We start from the raw sequence: 25139 nt of genomic DNA on the forward strand, positions 1-25139 counted from the left end.
ATTTTGACACTATAGATGTTAAAACAAATTTATTATTCATATCACAATAGTAGTGTAAATTATGTCACTCTTAAAGTATAACTAAAGATTGGCGAGCACAGACTTTGACTTACTTTGTATATTAGTCACCTGAAAATGGTAAAATTAGCCCCTCTGCTCCTGCCTATATTCCCCCCTTTAACATCTTCATAATTGTACGAATTACATGATTATCAAAGTTTATTTAAAGTTGCCGCAACTGGGTTCGAAGTAAGGTTATGTTGACTTTGAAAATATGAAGAGAATCTCAATTTTCCAACTTTCTCATGACTTCCTCAGACTGTATGAGAATATTAGAATCTCAAACTTCTTGTGTTGCACATTAGACAATCTTCTCTATCATCCCTTTCGTTGCGTTCAGAATGACCGTGTCATCTGAAAAAGGAAATGGTTGATGTAAGTGTTGGACAGCTATAGGCCTGTACATTCCAGTTTATAAAGCTGAACTTCCTGGGTGCTCGCCTCTGGTTAAGTGCCTTGCTCAAAGGCGCAAAGATGAAACTGGTAATCCTTCTGAGAGTCCGACCCATGACCTCCCGATAATGAGGTCGGTGCCATAACCACTCCGCCAATGATCTCCCACTTTGGGCAGCATTGCTGCTATGTAGACAGTTAAAGACAAATGATATGAATACCAGTTCCAAGTTTCAGTGTATAACTGCATTTCTATTTTCCTGGACTACTAGAACTTACGAATTGCGCACCCCTTTCAAGCACCTGCAATTGGGAACTTCTAAGTGGTCCCACCACCATCACTTGCAAGTGCAACAAGGCTTTCCTAACTTAAGGTTTGGGCCTTTTATCCTATTGAACAGGTATACATGCTTCCCGAAATTGGTGGCTTGCATTGGAACTAACTTTTCCCCCCTTGTCCGTCATTAAAGGCATTCAAGTGTGTTGGTCAACCATGACTATCTCCGTTGTCCCTCCACCATAAGGCCTAGTTTCCCCTTACTATTTTGGACACTCAGCACCCCATTTCTGGAAAGGTGTATATAGGTTAGAAAGGCCTGCCATTGAACCTGTGGTGATAAATTCCATTAAGTAATATACATTGTAAATTCTAACCTGTTTTGAATAGATGTGTTGCTCTTGGACAATTGACAACACAAGGTAGTCCATACTCCCTGGCCACAACAGCACCGTGAGATAGGAGGCCACCAATCTCGGTCACCAGTCCAGCCAGCAGGGGGAAGTATGGTGTCCATCCAACGTCAGTATATGGTACAATCAGGATGTCCCCGAACTAAAAAGCACCAACATATTTATTCAGTAAAAAGGCATTAAAAATTGATATAAACTGATACAATCATGGAGCCCCAAAAAATTTGCCAAAAAACTTGTGAAAGCGTGTGCATGGGTGTCCCCAGACTGAATAAGCACCAAATTAAAAAAATCTCTTGCACAAGCTTTAGCCTTGGAAATTATGAATAACAAATTACGGAATACCTGAATTGTCTCTGCCTCTTTCAATGTCTTCACAACTCTAGCTCGGCCTTTCACCAAACCCTGACTCACAGGCATACCCTTGATGGTTACCGAAGTCGCCAACGGCTCTTCACAATCCTCTTCTTCCTTGAGCTAAAAGAAGGAAATCGTGTGCTATGAAACGGGAAAAGAGAGGCAGGCTTATGTCAAATATAGACAGCAGCTTGCAGGTGGCAGTGTTTCCAAACGGTTTTCTCAAGGTAGGGTGGTACCCTTGATATTCAAAAAGTTTTGCCAGTGTGCAACTCAAGGTCGGGTGGCCAGGACTTTAAGGTGGGTGCCGGCCCAATAGAAACCCTTCACAAAATTCTAGAGCAACGTGGGGTGGCTCTTTCCTTTGGTTACTCTAAGCTCTTCCGAGGGAGTGTATGCCGCCCTGACAAATGGAGTTGTGGAGAACTCTGGGTTGGAGATATCACTCCTGACAGTAGACAAAATGCATCGAAAAGGACAAAAATAAGGAAAAGAATTAACTAAGTGTTCCTCACACTTGTTGGATGACCAATGCTTATCTCTGGGAAATGCACATCCATCTGTTTGGGAAGGACTCTACGTCGTTTGGAAGCTCTGAAAGAAATTAGTTGTACCATAAATATACGTGTAGTTGGTCCCCACAGTAGGCATATTGCATAGCCATGTGCCGGCTGTTCCAGCTGGTATGGCCTAAACATGCCGCAAACATTTTGTCCCAACAGTATTGCTTAGTCATGTTCCGGCTGGTGTCCCAAACATGCCCCACACATTCTGTCCCAACAGAATTGCATAGCCATGTTCCAGCTCGTATGTCCCAAACATTTTGTCCCAACAGTAATGCATAGCCGTGTTCTATCTAGTATGTCCCAAACTTGCCCCAAACGTTCTGTCCCAACGGCATTGAACAGTATCGCACAGCCATGTTCCAGCTCGTTTTTTTAGCATATATCTCATCTTGGGAAAGATTTACCTTGCCACCAGCTTGGCTGACCTTGTCTTGAGTACCTGACCGATCTCATAGTGTGTGAGGAAGAAGAGCAAATCTCTGTCGGGGAGGTAGCCCTGGAGGAGCAAAAAAGTAATGATAACAAAGAACGAATGAAAACTAAAGGGCTGCGAGGCAAATCGACTTGGTCCTACTATATGACTTTCGTCGTTTTGCCTTTCAGCCCCCAAACTGGCAGTGAGTATTCAACATGATTTGGCCATTCATTTAGTAGGCCTACGTCAGCTCAATTCCCCAATTTTTCAGTACTCCTCCCCTACATCAGAGCCCAGACTCCCAGTTGCGTACCTACGCAAAAAGATAGTCAGTCAATACTCCATCCCCCTCTGGTTAACATCTAACACAGAGTCTTTTTTTAGTGGACTTTAAACAACTGCATCGAATGGTAGTTACCTCTTCGACCATGAATTTGGCCAGTTTCCAGTAGGCCTCCTTGAAAATGTCATTGAACTCGATGGAAATGGACTGAAAAAGAAGAACTTTGGACATTGAATCCACCAATCTCGATATCACACTTGAAAACCAGTGAGAAATATCCAATATGAGAGATGGTGTAAAAAGTGCTAGTTGTTATCACTGCTGAACTTTTTTTGGTAAGTTGAAGGAAATAGTATACATGTACTTAGAATGGAATGAAGTACTTTGCCCAAGCCGATAGACCACTTACCTTTCCCCATTCTCTTCCACCGACAGCCTGACGAGCCCACGGAACAAGCAGTTTGAGTACTTTCCTGTTAAAAAGAAGCAGACCCGAGTATAAGTTATTTTTAAAGGGGTACTATAGGCAGGAACTTGCGGATCAAATTGGTTGTCCTCGGGTAAATAAAGTTAAACTTTAGAAATGCCCGAGGCATTTAAAACTTACCTTCCAAACCATGTTGTTGGTGTTTTTAACTTTGAAATTGCCTCATTAACATCGAGGATTTGATCCTTTGACTTTTTTTGATCGGAATGTCCAACCTTGATCAGCATCTAGAATAAGGAAAAACAACACATGGTGGGATGGTGTATTAAAGGGAAAACTTGGGTGTGGGGTTTAGGTACGTAGTTGGAGAATAATACCTCAGATCACCACCATGACTGCACTGCCACATGGATTTCTTCATCCTGACGTTATCATAAGAGATATATATGACTATTGTGCTATGTTTCATTTGACTCCAGTCGAGATGATACGCACAAATATCTTTCCCCATGACTAGACTCCTGGGCAAGTCCAAGTATGACCCCCCCCCGGACTGCTAAAATCAAAGCTTACCTGTAACGATGGAATCAGTTTTGTTGGTTCTGCTCGCCAAGAGGTCTCTCTGAATTCAGCCTGAAATCAACAATGTTTTGCAAGATGCAGTAAGCTCGGCATTAGATTTGACTCCCGGGGCAGTCAATTGTGTCATCCTAACTGCATCTTCTTAGGGTGAGGAACGAGGCCAGTCCACTGAGTCCGGAGCGTACATTAGCTCTGATGAGTTTATGTTTCCGACAGAGAAGAGGAAAGGCGGGGTACCTGTCGCGATGTACCTGAAAAAAACTGCAACCTCTCTCCGGCTTGGCATTTTTATCAAATCAAGGGCAAATTTTGGCAATCTCACCTTGTGAAAAAGTTGATATCCTCCTCATACAACTACATCAACATTTCAAAAGGAACCAACACGGCTATACAGCAACAAGGTCATTATCATTTCATACGCCAACCTTGCATTCTGATTTACCAACTCAAATCTATAGTTAATGTTCTCACCTCCCTCACACAGCGATGACCATGACGATCGATGAACTCCGCAAACTTCTTCCCAGCTTCGCCACTCTCAGCTGACTTCAGCCAATTAACTGCATCTTGACAAGTCATGGTTAGAAACGCTTCTTTCTTGTTCGACTTAGAAATCACTTCAGCCAGTTCCTGAAGTAGATAGATTAAAACGTAGAAACCAATGGACCTCCAAACAATCAGAGATTTTATGCACAATCAAATATCACTCCCAGTTAACTGTTTTCTGAAGAAAGGCATAAACCATACACTGTACGTGCAGCCAGGAGGGTGTTGGGGGGAGGGGGGAAACGACACCCCTTTTTTTGCCAAAATAGACTGTGAATGTCCCTTGCACTTTCAGAAAATGACTCCTCTCTCGTAGATCCTGTCTACGCCTATAAGAAATAGTGTTGTATCATTAACAGTAAAGTGTTAATACCCCTCCCCCAAACAACCTAAAAAAATTGAGATATGCTAAGGGAAAGCAGGCCAGTCCCAAAATGTTAAAGAATTCAGATCGTTATGATTCCTTTGTGAATATCATCCGAGAGTAGAAAAGGGGGACATGTATGGAGAAGGAGGGGACATGGAAGAGAAAAAAGGACGTGATGATAAAGCGGGGATATGATGTCTGGGAAAAGATGGGGCATGTCTATATGGAAAGAGAGTGTTGATGACAAATAAATCACTGTATCTAACTCGAATGATTGCTGGAGAAAGAGTCATAAGTTGGTGTATGTATGACTCGAGAGGAAAATTGAAAATGGAAACATTTGATTCTACCTTCATTGCAGTTGGTACGTCAGCGCTGTAGACATCGTCACACTTGCTGAGCAACATGGCTACATCTGAAACATGTTCCGTCTTCCATTCTGGAACGGAATCACAAGAATGTTAGCCAGGTTTGGAACATCTTGGCAAACAACTGAATTGCTCCCAATTAATTTGATGGGTCAAGAGGGGAGTTGGTGGCCATGGGCAGCGAGAAAGTAAACAGATAGAAACAGCCTTAAACAGCAAGAGACGTGTTGGCTTTTTTTGAAACCGTACCTTGTTTTCCCCGAGTTAATGTGAACAATAGCGCAGCTCCCCACACCCCTGACTTGCTACTGTTCAGGACAGTATCAATCCAACACTGAAATAGACGAGTAAAGCAGAAAACTTGATACAAGGTACCTATTTTGAAATTACAGGACTGGTCCAAAAGTCAAGAGGCTTTTATTAAGTGTACTTTAGGAATTTACGTTACAAATGCCGGCTGTGGGAGGATGCTATGAACTTTGCAAACCTTATTCGATGTCTCAATGCTATGAAACTAAAAAGATGCGTGTCAGTGATTTAAAACTACATCGTACTTTGTAAAGGTCAGGTAGCTTGTTGTCGATATCATGGTAAAGCTCGGCAGCATTCGCCCCCTCAATCCTATAAGTCCTACACAGGTCTCCCCATCTCTGTGTCTTGGCCTTGCAGTGGTATCTTGACTGAAAAGGAACAAAAACGTTGACAAAAAAAGTCTCTTAAGTTCAACCCTTGTGATACCGCCTTTGTTCAGGAAAAATCTTCCTATTTAGGAAAATTCTAGGTGTAATGTTACAGCTACGTCCAATGATCACATGGATCTACTCACACGATTGATCTCCGCCACATTCTTCAGTCTCTTCCACCAGGGGGAATGGCCGACATATTTGGCCACCTCCTCTTCATCAAGACCTTCTAATGTCTTCGCCATCAGTGAGAGCTCAAGGCCTTGCCGCCTCACGCCATGAATGTGGTAGTGACAAGTTGAAAATAAGCTCTGAAAAGGATACATATTTAATATGTCATCAAGACCCTCGAATGCCTTCGCCATCAAAGAAACCTCAATGCCTTGTCGCTTCTCGCCAATGCGGTCATGACCATCGAAAGTCTTTGCCATTAACGAAAGCATTGGATGAAAACATTGGATGAATGTATTTCAGCAATTAGTTATGCTTTTTTTATTTTTCACGGATAATTCCTTCATTTCATACACTTACATAGAGGTTTATGAACAGATGGTTACAGCAAGTTGCCATCCCTTTCAGCGGAATGAAGGCATCCTGGACATTTTTTCGGTTGAAAAATGACGGACCCTGAAATCAAGAAATTGACGTGAACTTGCTGAACTGAGACTGATGATTTAATCGAACAGCAATCTGAGATAGTTATTTTGGAGTGAGTAAAAGCTTTAGAGTGAACGATATCAGGGTTGAACAGTTTTTTTCCCAAAAGCAGTTTATTAACCCTTTATTTCGTCTTTTAATAGCCTATTGCTAATCAGAACTGCTGGGGGAAGAACACTGGCTAACCCATACAATTTTGAAGGAGGCGCAGAGCTCCTTCCCAGAGAGCAGCGAAATTGTGATCTTGGGAACTCGGTTGGAAAATTTGCCACTACAGCACCAGTTACTTGTTCTATTTCAAGAAGTTAAATGGTCTTTTTTGCAAAAGGTTTCATACAAACTTGAAATCTTTGACGTACCTGACCGAAATAATTTGTGTTCGTATAGATTGACCACTGGATCCCCTTCAGGAAGACAAACATGGAGAGAGGCGTCATTGCTCCAGGCATCATCTCTCTGAAAATTGTAGAAAAGTCATATTTTTAAATATAATCCATCCATAAAGAAGAAATGCTCGTTATTTGTTAGTCTTCAGTCTTGTCACCAACATTGATATCACGTATTATAAGAAAGCTGTTAATGTTACAAGATATGTTTACTATAAACTGATGAACAATGTCTTCGATGGTAAGACTTGCGAGAACATAAGCAACAGAGAATACGGTGAAGAGAGCACTTTCCACCTGTTGCAGTGCCTCATGGTCAGTCTGAGCACGTTGGCCTTGTAGCGACTGTGAGCACTGGCTGGATGAAGACCAGCATTAATGTAAATGCCAAGTTTGATAAGATAGGTTTAAGGAGATTGACAGTCAAACGCACTGATGAGGAGGGGTTTTCTTTATAAGAAGAGCTGTTAACATTACAAGACATGTTTACTTTAAACTAATGAACAATGCCTTCTATGGTAAGACTTGCGAGAACATAAGCAACAGAGAATAAGGTGAAGAGAGCACTTTCCACCTGTCGCAGTGCCTCATGGTCAGTCAGAGCACGTTGGCATTGTAGCGACTGTGAGCACTGCCTCATCAAAATCTGCTGAGCAGTTCAAAAGCTAAATATCATACCTACCCTATATTTGCTGTTGTTACCCATTCCTTATCACAAGAGAGCGGCGAATCAAACTCATGGATGAGGTCATATTCGGACTCAATCTCAAACGATGTTATCGGTCGTGCTTGTAAGAGGTAGATTTCACCATCATGGATCGCCCATTCTATATCTCTGGCATCGCCGTAACTTTTTTCAAGCTGGGAATGAAAGGAAAGCACACGTTGTAGGCTGGCTGATTCGAGTGACGAGATTGGCACTGATCGGAGGAGGTATACAAGACTTACTTGAATAGCCTGGCACTACCGTAGCCAGTGCCTTTCAAGCTTGACAAGAAGAAGACAGCCCGGACACCCTGGAGACTGAGACTCGGGCAATCTTAACTTAAAAAAACGACTTAGGATAAAAATTTAGGTTTCTTTGACAACAGTGATAGATCTCGATCACAAACAAAATAATAGACGTACCGTAACTCCTAATTTTCCTAATTGTAGAATTTTCTCATCCGACATGCAGCAATGTGAGGATGCTCCGTCATCTACATCTTCTGTGGATGTTCCACCATCAGCTGTTAAAAGGAGTTAGTGGATATTTGGTATCAACAGGAATCAGTTCATTTTTCTAAGATTGTTTGCAGCTGTAGCTGTAACGTCTGTTTAAGGCTTGTGATGGCTAGTGACTGACTGGTTGCTAAGATCTGTAAAAACTGAGAGAATGATGCAGTTCTTTAACGACAATGAGTTGATTGCAATACTGACCAGAAAGTTTGATTGCCACTTTCTTCCCGCCTATCGTCTTCTCCTTTATGGCAAGTCGATTGTCCCAATTTCTCGACAAGTATATGGTATCGGGCTCTGCTGTACCGGAGACAACACTCTGAAGGAAACAATGGAAATCTAAGAAAGGGGTTACGTGCGTTGTTTGGTATTTTGATTTGACTTGAGAGTTTTGATGAATTTTACATGAAAGACTTTGGGGTTTCTTGATAGATGCGAATGTATTTCTTCATGCAGGAAGTATCGGCAAAGGAATGGGACATCATTGATGGAAAATGGAGGGGACGTGCACGGAAAAGGAAGAGGACTTGTATGGAAAAGGAGGGGACTTGTATGTAAAAGAAAGGGGACTTGTATGTAAAAGGAAGGGGACTTGTATGGAAAAGGAGGGGACTTGTATGTATGTAAAAGAAAGGGGACTTGTATGTAAAAGAAAGGGGACTTGTATGTAAAAGGAAGGGGACTTTTATGGAAAATGAAGGGGACTTGTATGGAAAAGGAATAGGATGACTTGTATCAAGGAAGGGGATATGGATTGAAAAGGAATGAACATATAGATAGAAGGGGATGTGTATGGAAAAGGAAGAAACATGTATGGAAAGGTAGGGAAGTACGAAAGCCATAATGCGAAATGTATTGACGAAGTTACAAAGCAGAAGTAAAAAAGAAGGGGCATGTGGCAAAAGAGGGGGCACAAGGATAAAGATAAACGTTTTGAAAGGGATTCGAATTGAATGGGTCTTCTTCTTACCTCTCCTAAACCATAGTTAGCGTTGATCATCATCACACTAGGGTTGCCTGATAATGGATCTCGAGTAAAGAGAACTCCAGATATTTCTGAAGGGACCATCTCCTGTATTACTACGCCCATTAGTGAGGTAATGGGCTGGCCATGTTGCCTTAAAATTTGACAAAAATTAATTTATTAGACACGATTTTCCACAATGAAAAGAAAGTCGGGAGTATACTTATTCATGCAACAGGCGATCCGAACCTCTCCGTTAGGATACTATTGGAACCGACAAATAGCATAATGGAAAAGTGACTTGAAATGAAAACGACAATTTCGGACCGAAAACATTGGTCCTGTCCTGTCAAGGGAGGTGTTCGCAAAGGACGTTTCAGGTGTTAAGTGTGATGTGACAACATTTTGATCTTTCTTTCAAATTATAAAATATTCTTTTATTCAAAATTATATACAGATCTTTGATACTGGAAACGGAGACAAATATTACCTTTTGTACTCGACAGCCTGGTGAGAAAATTGTGATGCCCAACACTTGGAAAGCGCAGAATAGATCATTGTTTTGCCAACAACCCCAAGTATGGTTTCCATCTGACCAGCAGCCGACATCTCTTCGCCATCCTCCCCTGAAATGTCAGTTATCGCCAAATAAACATTGTGCCGCTAAAGATACAGATCTCTTGCCATAAAAAAGCAGCCTGAAAAAATTGTGGTTAAGCTGTTCCTTATCTTCAATGGTGTGATTACTAGTTACAGCAACTGATTAAAGTGTTGCTGATTCATATTTCTCAGTCTCAATTCTCTATCTCCATCTGGAGCTAATTTATCCAGTTCTGGTGTTGCATCAAAGCTCAGTTACTATACCGTATTGCCATGGTCATGTTTTCAATACACTATTTTAACAATTCAAAATATAATGACAATTTCAATGACTTTTGATGACGTTATCAGCCCGGAATTTGTGCAATATTTTGGTTTGATAAGGTAAAAAATATCTCACCGGCTGCTGAAGACCGCACAGCCAACTTCACTGTTTCACATCTGCCTCCAAACTGTGTCTCGAGTTCCCCATCAACTGCTCTCTGCACCTCTTCCAAGACATCATTGTTGGTGAACAACTGCTCCAGCAATTCGCATTCCTGCTTCAGGTTACCTATGACCTTGCCACTGAAATGTCAGGAAAGAAGGTTCACGCAATAACAAAATGGTCGACCTGTCCGTCTCAAACTTTAGCTGACAGACCTGCCTACCCAAAGGCGTCCATTCCTTTAAGGAATTAACACCACATTGGAGGGCTCTTTAAAAAAATTGAGACCGGAAGGATGTAGCGGAAATTAAGGTCCACACCTGAGGCACTTTTTACCCCCTCGCAATATTGTTGGCAAGCAGAGGCGTCATCAAAAGACAACACTGCACCAGCGGGCTGTTTTTAATTACAAAAACCGCTGGGGCCAAACGTTGTTTTTACTGCTGCGGTAAAATACCAGTGAAAAGCCAGTAATTCTTTTTTTTCAGCAAAAAATAGCTGCTGTGGTCTATTTTTTGGGCAAAACGATTATATTCGTGATTCTTTGTCAAAAACAATATTAATGCATTCATAGAATGATTGTTGCACTGATTATTAGTGAAGTGGCGAAAAGTAGGCCACAATTATGTTTGGTTGTTCGATCTGATAGAAACTTTAACCTCCATTTAGGCCTAATTGCCCTCATGTGCCATTTGATATTCGTGATGATAAATAGGTAATGAATGATCATGATGAAGGGAAACAAAATACAAAATCAACAAATTATGACTTTGTCGTTGTAGTTCTGTAGCACTGTTGTCATCCTACTATATGATTTGTTTTCAATATACACGATATGCTCCGCTCTCGAAATTTCAGACTTTTGTATATGACTTAAGAGGGAAAACCCCTGAATCTCAAGATGCACTGCTGTAGGCGTACCATGCTATATGTTCCAACTTGGTTACAGCTGTCTGCAGTTGGGGATTCCTCTGAAAAAAGAATAGGAGGGCAATAAAAACAGAAGGGAAAAGCAATGTTAAATCTGAGAAAAAAGCCTTTTTAAAGCTAGGAAAATTATGTAATGCATTTACAAAATTTTTACGTTATACTGGTGATGGAAGGCGAAGCACCCAAAATCGGTTTCAAGGGGTACCTATGATTTATTATGTTCGACGTGCAAGCAGAGCCTACCAGTTAGTAGGCACATATAGGCTAACATCAGCAGTGTTTTATTTTTACGGCATTGCTATCATGTATGTTCATACCTCTAGTTGCATTTTAAATGCTGTTAGGGTGACGCAGAATCCAGTCGGCACTTTCACCTGTAATCAATCAAGGAGAATACTTAGTGCTTTGTTAGAGGAGAATATAATGTAACAGGCTTTTTCAATCGTAAATGCCCACCTTTTCGTTTGAACGCTGTGAAAGCTACTAGTCAGGACCGATTTCTTCAAAGTTTGCTTTTTCTTATGTTTTTTTACGCAACACAATTGTTAATTCGCACAGCAATCCAAATGGACGTGGACATTTACTTCATCGACAGCCTACAGGGATTTGTTAAAGAAGAAAAAGTATGTTCCAGAACAGTTTATTTATACTGTTTAAAGTACAAAGTTTTACAATAAATAAATCATATGGGTACATGATGGAGATGAGGTTACTACATGTATTGTTAATATGACAAACACCTAAGTTTAATCGCCATCTATCTCTGATGATTATTTAGAATGGATTTTAGCACTGCTATAATTTCAAAAAACTGACATCATTAACTTTTGAACTAAATGAAAACTACACATTCAAAAGGATGAAATTTTATGATATATTGCAATAATGAAGATTATTTGGTGCGTGAGTGTTTTGACTATTGGTTAAGTCAGGATTCATTACGGCTCTTGAAGGATAAACCAAATCTGTAACGGTATATTCAATCAACGGTTTAACATGATGTTTATGTGATTTGCTGCTGACCTAGTTACTGTAATAGCACTATAGGAATATGTTAACTAACCTCGTCTCCCAGTGATGTTAGCATGGCCAAGCTTGAACCTTTCCCTCCAACCAACTCGGAACTCTGACATGCTTTATCTTTGAAAGCTACAACTAGCTTGTCCTTGTCAGTTTCAGTCAGTTGAGGCTCTTCCAGCAGGGAGTAGTTAGGCTCGAGAAACACTGGACAACTACCATCATGCCTATGGTTAAGAAAGTTAATGGCACAAGCTAGCATGGGACTACGGGTAACGAAGTCAGTGAGTAGAACTATAACATGTGCCACAATTTCTGTGTAACTAGGTTAAAGGTAAGGCTTTTTCTAGTGCAGGTATTTCAGGCTCCAGTTGCGCAATCGGCGTTAGAGGCAAACGCCAGCGTTAGTTCAACTAAACGTTGTATAATTCAGTTAATGATAAAGCCAACATTGGTTGCGCTGATTGAGCAACCAGGCGCCTATATCATAAAGATTTTTAATGAGGTTCCATTATTGCACTTTAATGGAAGGATTTAAGTCCACGGTAATGCCACGTCATTAAATACTTCCATATGGCATGCTTTATGATATAGGCGCCAGATCCTGTGTGTGGTTAATATAAAGCTAAGATGAGAATATTGCCAAAGTTTCTACAGCTGGGACAATTTCTATACAACTAATCTGTGGTTGAACTGAATGCGAAACTTATTATCATATGGTCAGACGATGATTCGGGTCAACTACACATGTATACACGTATTTCAATAAAACCACAGGACGATGAGTATACATTGGGTGATTTCAAAGTTGGTTTTGGTTTTAGTGTTGGGTGTCAGTGTCAGTTTTATTCTTAATTTCTACCCCTAAAAACCTATGTCTGGAAAGGACCAATTCGAGGTTTTAGTTTAACACCAACACCTGGTTTTATCTAAACACCTAAAACCTGGGCTGAAACTAAGAAGAGGTTTTATTCTGCAGGTAAAACTAACACCAAGATGGACAGAGATAAAACCTTGGGAAAACCAAACATGCATGTTGTTGTCGTTGTTACTGTTGTTTCCCTATTGTAACCGCTTCCGATCTATATAAATTTGGTCGTCCTCTTTCACGTCCATCATCATTCCCATCAGCGTTCAAAATACCAGCAACTACTTCTTCAAATGGCACGAACAACATGCTTTTTTTTTCTTAACACCAACACTAACTTTGAAATCAACTCGGTGTTAATGCCTAAGGTGTTAGTTTTATTGGAAATACAAAATGCACTACAAATCTTCCAAATATAACACCGAGCTGGGATTAAGATCAGACCTTGGTGTTCCAATTGGTTTCAGTGTGAAACTAAAACCTAATTTGAAATAGGATAATACTATATCTGAGTGTCAAAACTAACACCAGAACTGATTTCATTTCTGGTGTTGTGGAGAGTTTTAGTTTTAGTCCCGGTGTTAGTTTTTGACACTAAAACCATCCCTTAGTTTTAAGCTAAAACCGGACATAATGCTAAAAACAACAAACACCGACTTTGAAATAGGATGAAACTTAAACCCACTTCATTTCAATGCTGGTTTAATCAGGGGTTTTGGTGTTCCATTTAGTTTTAAAACTAAATCTAAAAACTGACTTTGAAATCACCCATTTTTTAAAACTAAATGGAACACCAAAGCCCAAAAGTTAGTGTTGGTGTTAAGAAAAAAAAATCATGTTGTTGGTGCCATTTCAAGGAGTAGTTGCTGGTATTTTGAACGCTGATGGGAATGATGATGGACGTGAAAGAAGACGACCAAATTTGTATTTCTGACAAATGTTTTCAATGTTTTGACAATTTTTATTTGAGGTGTCTGCTAAAATCCTTGTCAGGCAAGATCGGAAGCGGTTACAATAGGGAAACAACAGTAACAACGACAACAACATGCATGTTTGGTTTTTCCCGAGGTTTTATCTCTGTCCATCTTGGCGTTAGTTTTACCTGCAGAATAAAACCTCTTCTTAGTTTCAGCCCAGGTTTTAGGTGTTTAGATAAAACCAGATGTTGGTGTTAAACTAAAACCTCGAATTGGTCTTATCAAGACATAGGTTTTTTGGGGTAGAAATTAAGAATAAACTGACACTAACACCCAACACTAAAACCAAAACCAACTTTGAAATCACCCATTGCCTCAGTTTCTATTAAGGCTGAAATCAAAACAGGCTCCTACAGAAAGCCGAAAAAAGCTCTATTTGATTTATACCTGTAATGCAATTCAGCCAAGCAGAGGGCCTTCTGACCATTGACTGTTGCGTCGCAGAACCTCTCCAATATTACTGAATTCCAATCGTCGCCTTGGTACCATATTGATGTCGTCCTCGTTGATATTGTCACATTATACTTTTCACCTCCGGCCGTGAAGTTGAACTCATATTCTGTTGGAGGATTTTTGTTTTCTCCAAAGGAGGGAAGATCAATGCTTGCCTCCGAAACAGTGACGACTGGGTAGCCACTGGATTTGAAGACGTATCCGACAGTCATGCTGAAAAATGGGCGCTGCATGAGCATTCCTGGTTGCACAACTGAACTCATGAACGATATTATCAAGGATTATTTGGCGTGTTCTGGAAAAAATAGGCACTAGTCGCATATAGAGAAAAGGGGGAAAAGGGGAATTTAACTGCACGATGGCATTGTGTACTGTATTTCTATTTTCCTGGACCGCCAGTATTTACGAACGGCGCATCCCCTTAAAAGTTACAAAATGTGTCAGAACCAACAGTCCTGGGATATTTGAGGTCTACTGATGCTTACTGTGACATCCCCGTGCCTGGCATACTGATCACTCCTACCATCATGGCATGGCCGAGCTCTGTCGTTATGTAGTGGACGGCGTATCTGTGGAACGAATGCCAGTCTCGGATACCTAATTGTGGCAAAGGCAAGATGTGATTTCAATCACTGGGATAAGAGGCAAAAGGGCTAATTAGAGCAAGAAAGTATTTTTTACAAGAACTACCATCAAGACGGTACTATTAGAGTCTTTCTTTATTGAAAGACTCTGGTATCAAGTACTATCCGTCTGTACTTCTGGCAAAGGCAAAACACATTTGCTTGGTTTAATAAGCACCTTCTGCCTCAAATGCCAGTGATTTCAATGACATGATTTCAATAGGGCTATAAACGGGTGATCCTTTTGGTACTAGTAACCTTTCTTACATGAATTGGCCTGTTTGAAGGTAATCTTGAGATCAGGACAGATGAGCAATTTTTTATGAGTAAATTTCAAAGTTCCGTCTAATTTTTCATGTTTCATGAATACATGTACTTATCAAAGCCATGGGTATATAGCACATAAAAAACTTTTCATGTATGGTCTAAAGCACTATACGGTTCATACCATACGTGTGATCTCTCACGCCGCGGAGCGTGACCAGCTTATCGCTCTGGCCATCTATCGCCAATGACCCTCTCATTTCTCCGAACTGCTCATAATGAGTTTGGTGCTTTCTGAAAGGATGAAAATCCTGTTACATCCTTTTCGATGTTTTTGTTATCATTTTCTTGGATTAGCCAATTGCTTCTGTTCTCTTTGAAGGATGTCGGTCAGATTAAGTTACACGACGCCCCTTATAGGGGCCTCTCAGTCCTTACCTCACGACACATCAAAGCTATTCACGCATGTGCGAAGAGAGTATTTATCGCTGCAGTATTAAACGCACATTCTTTAACTTAAGAGTATAGAGATTGAGATTTTGATGCGAGAACGAAGACGAGAACAAATTGAAAGGCATTGATAAGAAACAGGCTGGTTTGCTCCCTGGTTTGCCCATAGAAACAATGGTGCAAAACGATCAACTTGTGACTTGATGACGTCAACAAGAGATATGAGACTTACTCTTTGAGCTGTGAGAAAAATCTCTTCGACCAGGTTTCACGGGCAACTGCATCGGAGAGAGCTCTGGCATCCATGTCGGTATCGAAATTAAATATATCAGTGTAGCACTCAAATCTATCAAATAAAATGAGATAAGATGAAATAAAACAATTAAAAAACCACATATTAATAAGCTTAATTTTAATGTGAGAATCTATTGCTATTAAATCAATCTACATGTAGGTCGATGTTATTAAAAACAACCATAACATACTGGGTGTTAATTAAAACATTGCTCCATTGAAAGGCTATTTTTTTCTCACTTAGCTTATTTCTCAATAACCACAGTATCTCATGGCAGTTCCATGATGGGACAAGCTTTCAATAGATACGAATAATTTACGGACCATTTCAAGTTTCAAGTTGCCATCGTTGCTTTTAGTTTGAAACCACACTCTATTTTCCTCATCAAAATTCGAGGTGTCTGTACGTTATTTTTGGTAGTTAGTTTGGTAGTTTTTAACTTACATAAAGGAGAACTTCACATGAGAATATTCTGCCCCATTTCTGTCATTTTGGTCCCAGGTATTGCACAGGCCCTTTCTGAAGGAGAAAATAAAATGTGCTATAAATCAAGATGGCGGAGCAACTTAGCGGCGATACGGAAGGCTTCCATGTGGCTGCACTCTTTAAAACAAATTGTGTTCAGCTTTTGAAAATATGCACCCGTAGAGGTTTTTCAGTGAAGTGAACAACCCTGTCAAAAACCTTTTGGGCTTTTCATTCTACCAAAATACGTCTACGTGGTGTATATTTGTGCTGATGGTTTTTGAGTTTTTATTTCTAGGAGTGTGCGTGCTCCCAGGCCTAAAAAGTATCATAATAATTAAATGGAGCAAGCTCTAGAAAAAGCTCGATGTATGAAAGTGGAGGACAAACCTTAGTAATCCATTGTAAGACACCTTCCATCGTCTCTTGGGCTCCAAAAGCTCTATCTTGAGACCACCACCCTCATATTTCCCACCAAGAGTATTATGTAAGATGCAGTGAGGGTGGATGGGATGCTGGAAGTACCCGACATCAGGTACGTTCAGGACCAACCAGATTTCGGCAGTGTGGTTTACGCGTCTGCCAAATCTTGCCACCAGGCCGACTCCATCTTGGTTCATGCCGCAGAAGTATACACAGTCGAGAGCCTGAAGGAGAAAGAGGAATGAAACAATGCACTTGTGGCTCAGATCCAAAAGTGTTGTTTCTATCCGCCATGCGTCCGTTCTCCGGCTTCTTTAGTAAATTATTTTACCAAATGTGATTGACGTCTTTAAAATATTTCACCGAATGTGATTGAAGTCTTTAGAATTTTGTTTCAACTCCCAGATAGTAGAAAAATGCACCATTTTTGTTTTTTTTTTCGTACGCACAACTCCTGCCTTAACCCTCTTTCATGATGGACTTCAATAGCTTGATCTGGCCACGATCGGCCCATCGGGCATTTTGTCCGACTCGGAATGAAGAATGTATGGAAAAGGGGTAGGTGTTTGATAAACAAGGTTCCCAGATGAATCTGCCATTTGATGTAATGGGGGGAAATCTTACATTTGGATCATCTACCAATGGTTGGATTTCTTCCATTTCGTCTAGAGTAGGCCTTGTTCTCTGGCCATATCCATACCCTGCCTTCTGCGTCGGCCCCATCGAAGTCTTTTGTTGTGTCTGCCTTCTTTTATAGATGAGGTAGAATATGAACTTTTTCAGGTAGAACCATTTTCCTGAAATTATTAGTAGTGTATAACTCACATTGCAGGCTATTTTTACTGCTGTTCATTGGATTTATAATTACTAGTTGGTTGGTTGACGCAAGGGAGTCATGGCACTTGTTGATGCGTTGGCCCTCTTCCCTACCGTTGCGAGTCATGCTGCTACACTCGGGTCAAGTTGCGGTGTTGGTCAAAGCCAGGCTTGATTTAGAAGCCTAGGAACCGCCGGGTGATTCTCCTACCATTTGGGTTTTTCCAGTGCATACATGAACAAACATATTCTTCCATAATGGTATATGCGTCATGGACAACGAATGTGTGTCCAGGGGGGGCAAAGATCAGAATGGTCATCATTGGCCTCCCATTAGGCCTACAAGTCGATCGTAAAATCCGGATTGTTTATGCGATATGTTCCTGCATTTCTAGTTCGCAAAAATACATACATTGTAGGGAACTACGTTTATTGTATTTTATTGTAAGGGAACTTCGCTGACATAAACAACTAATAACACAATCTCTAAAAGTTATGAAAAAGGACATCGCATTCGATATTCCCACTTAACATTCAAAATATCAATATCAATGGGTCACAGTGTCCTCACTTTACCCATGCATTGTATACCTAGATATACTGATATGATACTACTGTCTCGAAATAGAAACAAGGTCGAGGTGCCGACATTAAGTGCGTACGCACGCACACCCTACCGATTACTCCGTGCTACCTCCCCTTGTGTACGGTTGCGTGCGCTGGAGCCCGGTCCAACATCTGCGTCTCTGTAATAATATGCACGATGAAACTTGCTTTTGGACTTTTAAAGTAATCATTTCAAGAAAAGTTCGAAATCAATAAACTGTTATAATTCTAACCGAACGCATCATCTTTTTCATACCTCAGTGATATGTGATGGCAAATTGTGTACGCACGCGTACGGAATATGGACCTAAGGAATGCCCCCCCCCCCGTCTCGTTCCGTACGTACTAAAGAAACTGCCCACATGACCTATTGAAAACTGTTCCTTCCTTCACCTACCTTTTCTGGCGTAAACTCCAAAAAGTGGCCAAGGGTCCCTTTTGAGAATTGTAAAAGCCAAATAGAGGAGGGGAATAGCGAGGAATAATTCGAGAATCATGGTGAAATTAGAACATGTCGATCAGCTGGTGTTAATTGAATGTACTAGTCCTGCATAGCTTATTATTTAAGGTTATTTGTAGGGTCAATCAGCAGATAAGTGGGCCCACTTGCAATATTCGGGCCAGTAGGCGTACTGTTGCACAGTGCAATAGATATTAGGCTTAGGACATCACACAGTACAAATAGGCCTACTAATCCATTACGATATTCAAATGTCAGTGAACCTTTCCACGATTTGAAAAATTCTGAAGACCCCATAAGACAACGACAGAGGCGCACCCGGCCGCTGATAAATCAGCATGACTGAAAAAGAGTTCTTAGACACCTGGACAACTTTGGCCTACATTGAAGAATAGAAGTTCTTGCTTTATCTTTTGGCGGCAGATGACACACGTATCTTGTAAAACACATCATGATAGATAGTGATGCAAAACAGTTTGACTTGATAAGGTGTGTGACCGGACCAGCCGTCTGGCTGATGGACATCCTATATATAGTGAACACGTTATTTGCCTCTTTATTCTATAACTAAATTCTAGAGAAATGAAGCTCCATATTGCTCTCCTCCTGGCGTTGGTAAGTTTGTTGTAAAATTGTTTTTCAATTAATACTTACTGTATACTCGACTCCAAGACATTCCTAATGGAAAGCAGATTTGTCGATTTCAAAGCCACAAGTTACTCATACAAATAAATATGATAGTTTCAACATAGCATTGCAGTTCAAATCATCAACATTTTAAACTTTCAGGCCAGTCTGTCGGTAGTTTTGGCTCGAGACTGTGTAAGTATATTTTATCGTAAGCAATTTCCGACGGACTCCACCAGCTGTTCAATTTTTTACTTCATCGCAATGTACAATGTATATGCATTTCACTTTTGGGATCCGAACAGGGGGCTGCAGCGGGGTTAAAATGGCCATCTTTGGGTGACTATGCACAGTAAGGGCATTGGGTCATGTTAGATTATAAATATATTCTTGTACAAACGTGAATAGTTTTGACGTACTGTAAGATGGGAGCGGCCAACTATTGGCGACTTTGTGTAACTTTATCTCGCCTACTTAGCAGCTGCCTATAGTGTCCCTTTACCTTGGGTATACCGTTTCACATAAAAAAGATATAATAATGTGTGGTTGTGTTAAACGATAAATGTAACACATCTTTTTCTTGTTACAGGACAGCGAAAAAGCCTTGAAGTCCGGACCAAGTGGATGTGAGCCTGATTACTGTAAGTTACTAAATATTCCGGTTAAAAGAAGGTCTCGCCGCCCCGCAAAACTTGCTCGACCTTTGCGGATATTACAGAGGTTGCACATCAGTTACGATCCCTATCCCTCCCTTATCTTCGAGAGTGAATTGCAGTAGTCTGATGAGAGTTGGAAGAGTTTGCAACATATCTTTAACCCGCTATAGCGTGCGCGTTTGCAGATAGAGGGAAGCGGAAGTGTCGTCAAAACACGCTAACAACGTGTTCAGGTAATTAACCGGAAGTAGATTTGTCGTGGCGACGGACGCAGTGGCAAACTGCCGCTCTTAGTGGAACCAGATCGTTACCAGTATTATCCATGGGTAAAAGCGGTAAAATCTCCATGCCTGCCCGTTCGTATGTCCATGTATACCTTCAAAGTGGTGACAGTGTCTTACAAACTGTACAGAACAGGGCGCCAAATAATGTTTTGATTCTTCCATCTTGTCAGCATCACCCAAAATCTGCCGAATTCTGCCAGAGACGGGGCCATGCATGGCTCGCTTCGTGATGTGGGGCTTTAACAGGCTCCATGGTCAGTGTGAACAGTTTACATACGGAGGCTGCCAAGGCAACGGGAACCGTTTTGCGACCATGAAGGAATGCGAGGACAAATGTCTTATGTGATTGACTCATTAATAAATTTGTGATAAAATGACTTCGGATTAGCTTTATTATTTCATTTATTTTCCCAAGCCATGACAGGACGATTGGGGCACACATAATGAGTCACTCACTTGGATCTCGAAAGAACGAGGGGAAAATGTGACAGTGTGTAGCTCTATGTAAACCCTGTGTAACGCTTTGGTTGCTCCTCATATTTCAGTATTTCCGTATAATAATAGAGCTCGTAAGTCCATGACTTCGCAGTTGGAAGAAACCCAGAAAAACGTGTCAATATTTCAGTGTTTTCATACAGTAGGCAGCAAGAGATCACAACTTTTCAGCAGGAGAAACCGAGAAAAACGTGTCAATATCTCAGGGTTTCCACACAGTAGGCAGCTAGAAATAAAACTTGATTTTTCCAGTAGCGGGAGAATGTGTCAAGCTGTCTTTCGGCGTTTCCAATGAGAGCTGGGAAACGCTCGAATTGCACCGCCCTCAGAGATTAGAATGAATGGTGCTTGGATGGCTTGTTTCTGTGTTCCTCCACAAAAACTTCACAACTCTCCAATGAATAAGTGATAAAAAGTTTCGGTGAATTACTCAAGCACAATTTCTATGCGAATTGCAGACATTGAACAACAAGATTGAAGAACTTGCATCTTTCCCGGAGGACCGGGATGGGGCGGACAGCTGCTTTGAAGAGACAAATGAGTAGTTAACGGTATCATTTTTATTGAGTTTATCAAGCGTTTATGCCGAGTCACATGAGTGCAGTAATTTCAGTTTAAGGTAGAGTCATTTGCAAATGTAAGACCATGTCAGTGTCAGTGCGGAAAATGTCGAAATTCAATGCCTGCGTCAATGTACGCATATACTTATTTCGCTAACTAGGGTTACAAAAATATAAAAAATCCTGTCTGGTTTTGAGGCAAAGACCAATAAAAACCGAACCTCAAAGAAATACGACCAGTATTATGGCTTCCAGAGTCCCAAACGATGCGAACATAACACTTATGAATCGGAGTATGCCGACAGACTGTAATACTTTATGTCTGTTACTATGACAAAAAACCCTTCAACATGAAGCACACGATCTTGAAGGGTTTGGAAAGCTATCGATTATCTGGCCACTTCGATAGTTTTAACAGTATAAAGCTTCCCTGGCGTTAGTTTGGGGGTAGGCTGTTTTATAGATAGCATTGCAATCAGAACGTTTCCCGTTCACGAAAACCAGCATCAACTGACTCCACCAGGTAAGTATATTCAGGGTTCAATTCAGGGTTTTTATGTGATCAGTGTCACGATTTACCTCGTAAAAGTTGAGTTGTCCTTCCCAGCCAGCGTATTTCATTGCGTTTTCAATATAGAACTGTGGTTGACAAACCTCAAACCACCCCTGCTCAGCCGGCGCCAGTCATGGTGTTTCAATTTGGATTCAGTAGAGTGAATGTGAAATTGCAGAGTGCTAAACTCGTCAGGATAAATAATGTTGAGGAGCGCATGGTATCATTGCCAATCCATGGCAGCAATATGGGATTTCAAACAGTAAGTTATAATATCCTCCCAAAGACGATTGAAGGAATTGAAAGCTGCTCATTCTACGATACGTTTTATTTTTCAGAAATTCAAAACCTAGACCAGAGTATGCAGAGCTTTTATCTTGTTGTTTCGGGCCTTTTGGTCCTCCTGAAGGTCAGCCTCGCAACAGGTATGAATGTATAGGCCTGTTTTACCTCAAAGATCAGAAATTCTAGAATGCTTACAACAGGTTAAAAAGCTCAATATTTCTAAGTTTAAACGAAAGGCAATTAAGGGTTAGGGTAGGACAGTTTTCGCCAAATGTGTCGACTCGAGAATAGTTTGGTTGGAATGCCTTCCGCTTTACTCTAGGCTTAGTGATTAACTGCTCCGTCAACAGCGAAGAATCTGGGCCAAGGTGTTTAAAAAAAGTTTATTGATTATAATGTTCTATTCAACTTTACTTAACTGTAGGAGATAATTCCAAGTTGAAGTTAACGCGAAGGTAATGATTTCAGAATGTGCCTACAGCGATCTAATAAATGCTGATTGTAATGGCCACGACATTGTTTATTTGAAACTGAACGTCGAGCAATGTAAGGATGCCTGTGATAAGAACTGCAAATGCAAGTCCATCCAAGCCCGCCTTGGTAACTGCTGGCTGAAGAATTACGTGTGCAATGACACAGAGCTGACGTATAAAGGAATAAATCACTTTGCCCAGTTCACAAGTAAGTCATATGTTTTTTGTCTCCACTTGGCACACAGTGTTCGGTCACGTCAACCTGTTGGGAACAATTAAACGGATTTGTACTAACTTGGACAGAAAACTCAATTAGCTAAACCCGAGTGTAGGTACATGCATCATCAAGAATAAATAGTCTTTACAAATTCTTGGTATCATGCAGCACTCCTTGCTATCAAATGCCTCATTTCTGACAGAAATGGCCACAACTTCAAAAGCTTCAAACCAAAGACTATGCATCGTAAAACGCTATCTAAAACACTATTTAGTCGATGTTTGAAAGTTTCCGGATGGTGAAGTCATTCTACGCTCCCTCCCTCTGAGTGATAGAAGTTAGTACCCAAAGTCGCGGGTTATCGGATTAATTTGATTGCATGGGGGGGGGGGGGGTCTGTGAAAGGTCAAACTATAGTCATTATTTGGACTAAACTTTACGAAAGGGGACTTCACAAATGATCTGAAATATCTTTTCTAGAGAAAAATCCATTGGATGTCTGTAAACGTAAGTAGACATTAGCATCAACCTCGAAAGTACTGCACAACGCAGGTGTTGGAATATTTCTTTCATATACATGTACAAAGATATTCATGCCGATCTATCGGCATGGTGCGTATGAGTATTATCAAAAAAGAGGAGACTTTGGCAATGACGTCTCACCGCCTGTAACCGGTAGAAAGATATTGCGCCTCTAAGATATCATAGGCTGAAGCCAGCTTCGGACCCGAACGAATATTGTCAAAAATAGCGTAGTAGTCTATGCGTAGTAGATTGACAAACAAGATCGATGATTGAAAAAATGAATGCTTTCTACCAGGTCCTGTATCTTTCGTACATTTCAGCTGTGAGATGCGAATACGGCAAACCCATCAACGCCGACTGTAACAGTCACGACATCAAACACTTCATTGGTTTGAACCCCTCGCAATGCCAGGCTAAGTGTGACAAGCGATGCGACTGTGTGTCAATACAAGCCCGCTACAATCACTGCTGGATCAAAAACCATGTCTGCACTGATACCGAGCTCGTTCGCAAGGGTCAGAAGGGCTTTGCGGAATGGAACAGTAAGGCTCACAGCTTTATTTAATTTATCACTTTCCTCAAGCAGAATGTTTACATCAGACAGTGCACTGACGAAGTTACTGGAGTATGGGCAAAAAGTTACCCTAGTTAAATTTCCTATGCTTGAAACGAGGGATATTTCATAAACTATGCCATTTAAAGATAGCTCTTAGAGTGTTTTTTACTATCAAACATGTTGGAAGGAAGAATCTCAACACTGCCAGAGTACTGGGCCCGGGGTCAAGCGTTAGAAAGGAACGAAAACAAAATCACACATTACTCGAAATTACGGAGTATTTTTAAATAGCTTTATCCTGTAGGCTATACATTTACACGTATTATTTTGTACAATCCATTCACACTTGTGTTTTTCAGAGGGGAATTGCACGTACTAGGTTTGGTAAGTTAAACTTTGGTAGTTATCGTAATCTATCTTCCTGATAATTGTAAACATTCAAGAAACTACATGTAGCTGAAACTACGTGATCAAAATGACTAGACTTCCGACACCAAAGGTATTTTTACAGTATCACTCCTTCCGAACAAATTGCTTGTCCTGTAAAGGTTTTATTTTATTTTCAGAGTCTTGCCAGAGGATCACTGAAATTCGTTAATCATTGACAAACATTGTCGCTGTTTCTGTAATTTTCGGTGCACAATGTGCTAATTAAAGAGACGAGTACGAAATATTGTTTCCTTTGTATATTTTTTAAATTGTTATCAGGCACGGCCGTTTGTTTTTCCTTGAGCGGATTTGCGGCTTCGTCTGTTTGAAACTAGTTAGTAGGGTTTTTTCGGCTGTGTAAACATTGAACTTGTCTCAGGATGATTATTGCCTATTCTAGCTAATCGATGAGCGTGCACCCTGTTCATTGGAATAGGTCTACGTTGCTGATCCTGTTGGGTGAAAAGATCCTGCCGATTTTCCAATGACATTTGCTCTGAAATTGAAGGTGTCGAGGAGCTGTGTGAGGCAGCTGGTCATCATCCAACATTCTGTTCCTTAATGCAAGTATCAATTCGTTTTTTGTACCCCCCCTCCTCAAGGGTAGTTGAGCTATCACCACTAATCTTTGCCGATGCTTGAGTAGTGTTTATATTTCCTTCAGTGAAAATTTGGCGAAGCTGGAAAGAATAAGGATGCTAATGTGTTGATGTCTTGTCGAACATACAGCCTTACCCAGTAAAATTAGTCCGGTTACTTTATATGATGGTGACAACTGATATATTGTTGATGGTGATGTCTTGACGAAAGAAAAAGTAGCCTTGGTGAAAAAAGGGTGATGCT

At 40.8% G+C, this 25139-nt stretch overlaps 2 protein-coding genes across 2 annotated transcripts; one reads left to right on the forward strand and one right to left on the reverse strand.

Annotated features, from left to right (window-relative positions):
• Positions 1-12: 12 nt before the first annotated feature.
• LOC135495580 (rifampicin phosphotransferase-like) lies at positions 13-18759 on the reverse strand. Its single transcript, XM_064784376.1, has 33 exons — positions 18574-18759; positions 17379-17551; positions 16722-16978; positions 16311-16385; positions 15804-15917; positions 15306-15415; positions 14720-14831; positions 14169-14447; positions 11983-12163; positions 11237-11293; positions 10911-10960; positions 9963-10129; positions 9453-9588; positions 8969-9116; positions 8200-8317; positions 7909-8009; positions 7463-7641; positions 6754-6850; positions 6269-6364; positions 5881-6048; positions 5609-5734; positions 5304-5388; positions 5037-5125; positions 4245-4403; positions 3765-3824; positions 3372-3478; positions 3174-3237; positions 2900-2971; positions 2471-2562; positions 2016-2094; positions 1489-1620; positions 1108-1285; positions 13-414 (listed from the first exon to the last, which is right to left on the reverse strand). Exons 1-33 carry the CDS (start codon positions 18671-18673, stop codon positions 362-364), a joined length of 4014 nt encoding a protein of 1337 aa, XP_064640446.1. The 5' UTR covers positions 18674-18759; the 3' UTR covers positions 13-361.
• A 406-nt stretch (positions 18760-19165) lies between these two features.
• On the forward strand, positions 19166-20580 carry LOC135495990 (kunitz-type serine protease inhibitor conotoxin Cal9.1d-like). Its single transcript, XM_064785065.1, has 4 exons — positions 19166-19251; positions 19426-19458; positions 19853-19904; positions 20374-20580. The coding sequence occupies exons 1-4, from the start codon at positions 19219-19221 to the stop codon at positions 20547-20549; spliced, it is 294 nt and encodes a 97-aa protein (XP_064641135.1). The 5' UTR covers positions 19166-19218; the 3' UTR covers positions 20550-20580.
• The last annotated feature ends 4559 nt before the right edge of the window (positions 20581-25139 follow it).

Source organism: Lineus longissimus, chromosome 11 (assembly GCF_910592395.1).
Source record: "Lineus longissimus chromosome 11, tnLinLong1.2, whole genome shotgun sequence".
In the NCBI taxonomy this organism is placed as follows: Eukaryota; Metazoa; Nemertea; class Pilidiophora; order Heteronemertea; family Lineidae; genus Lineus; species Lineus longissimus.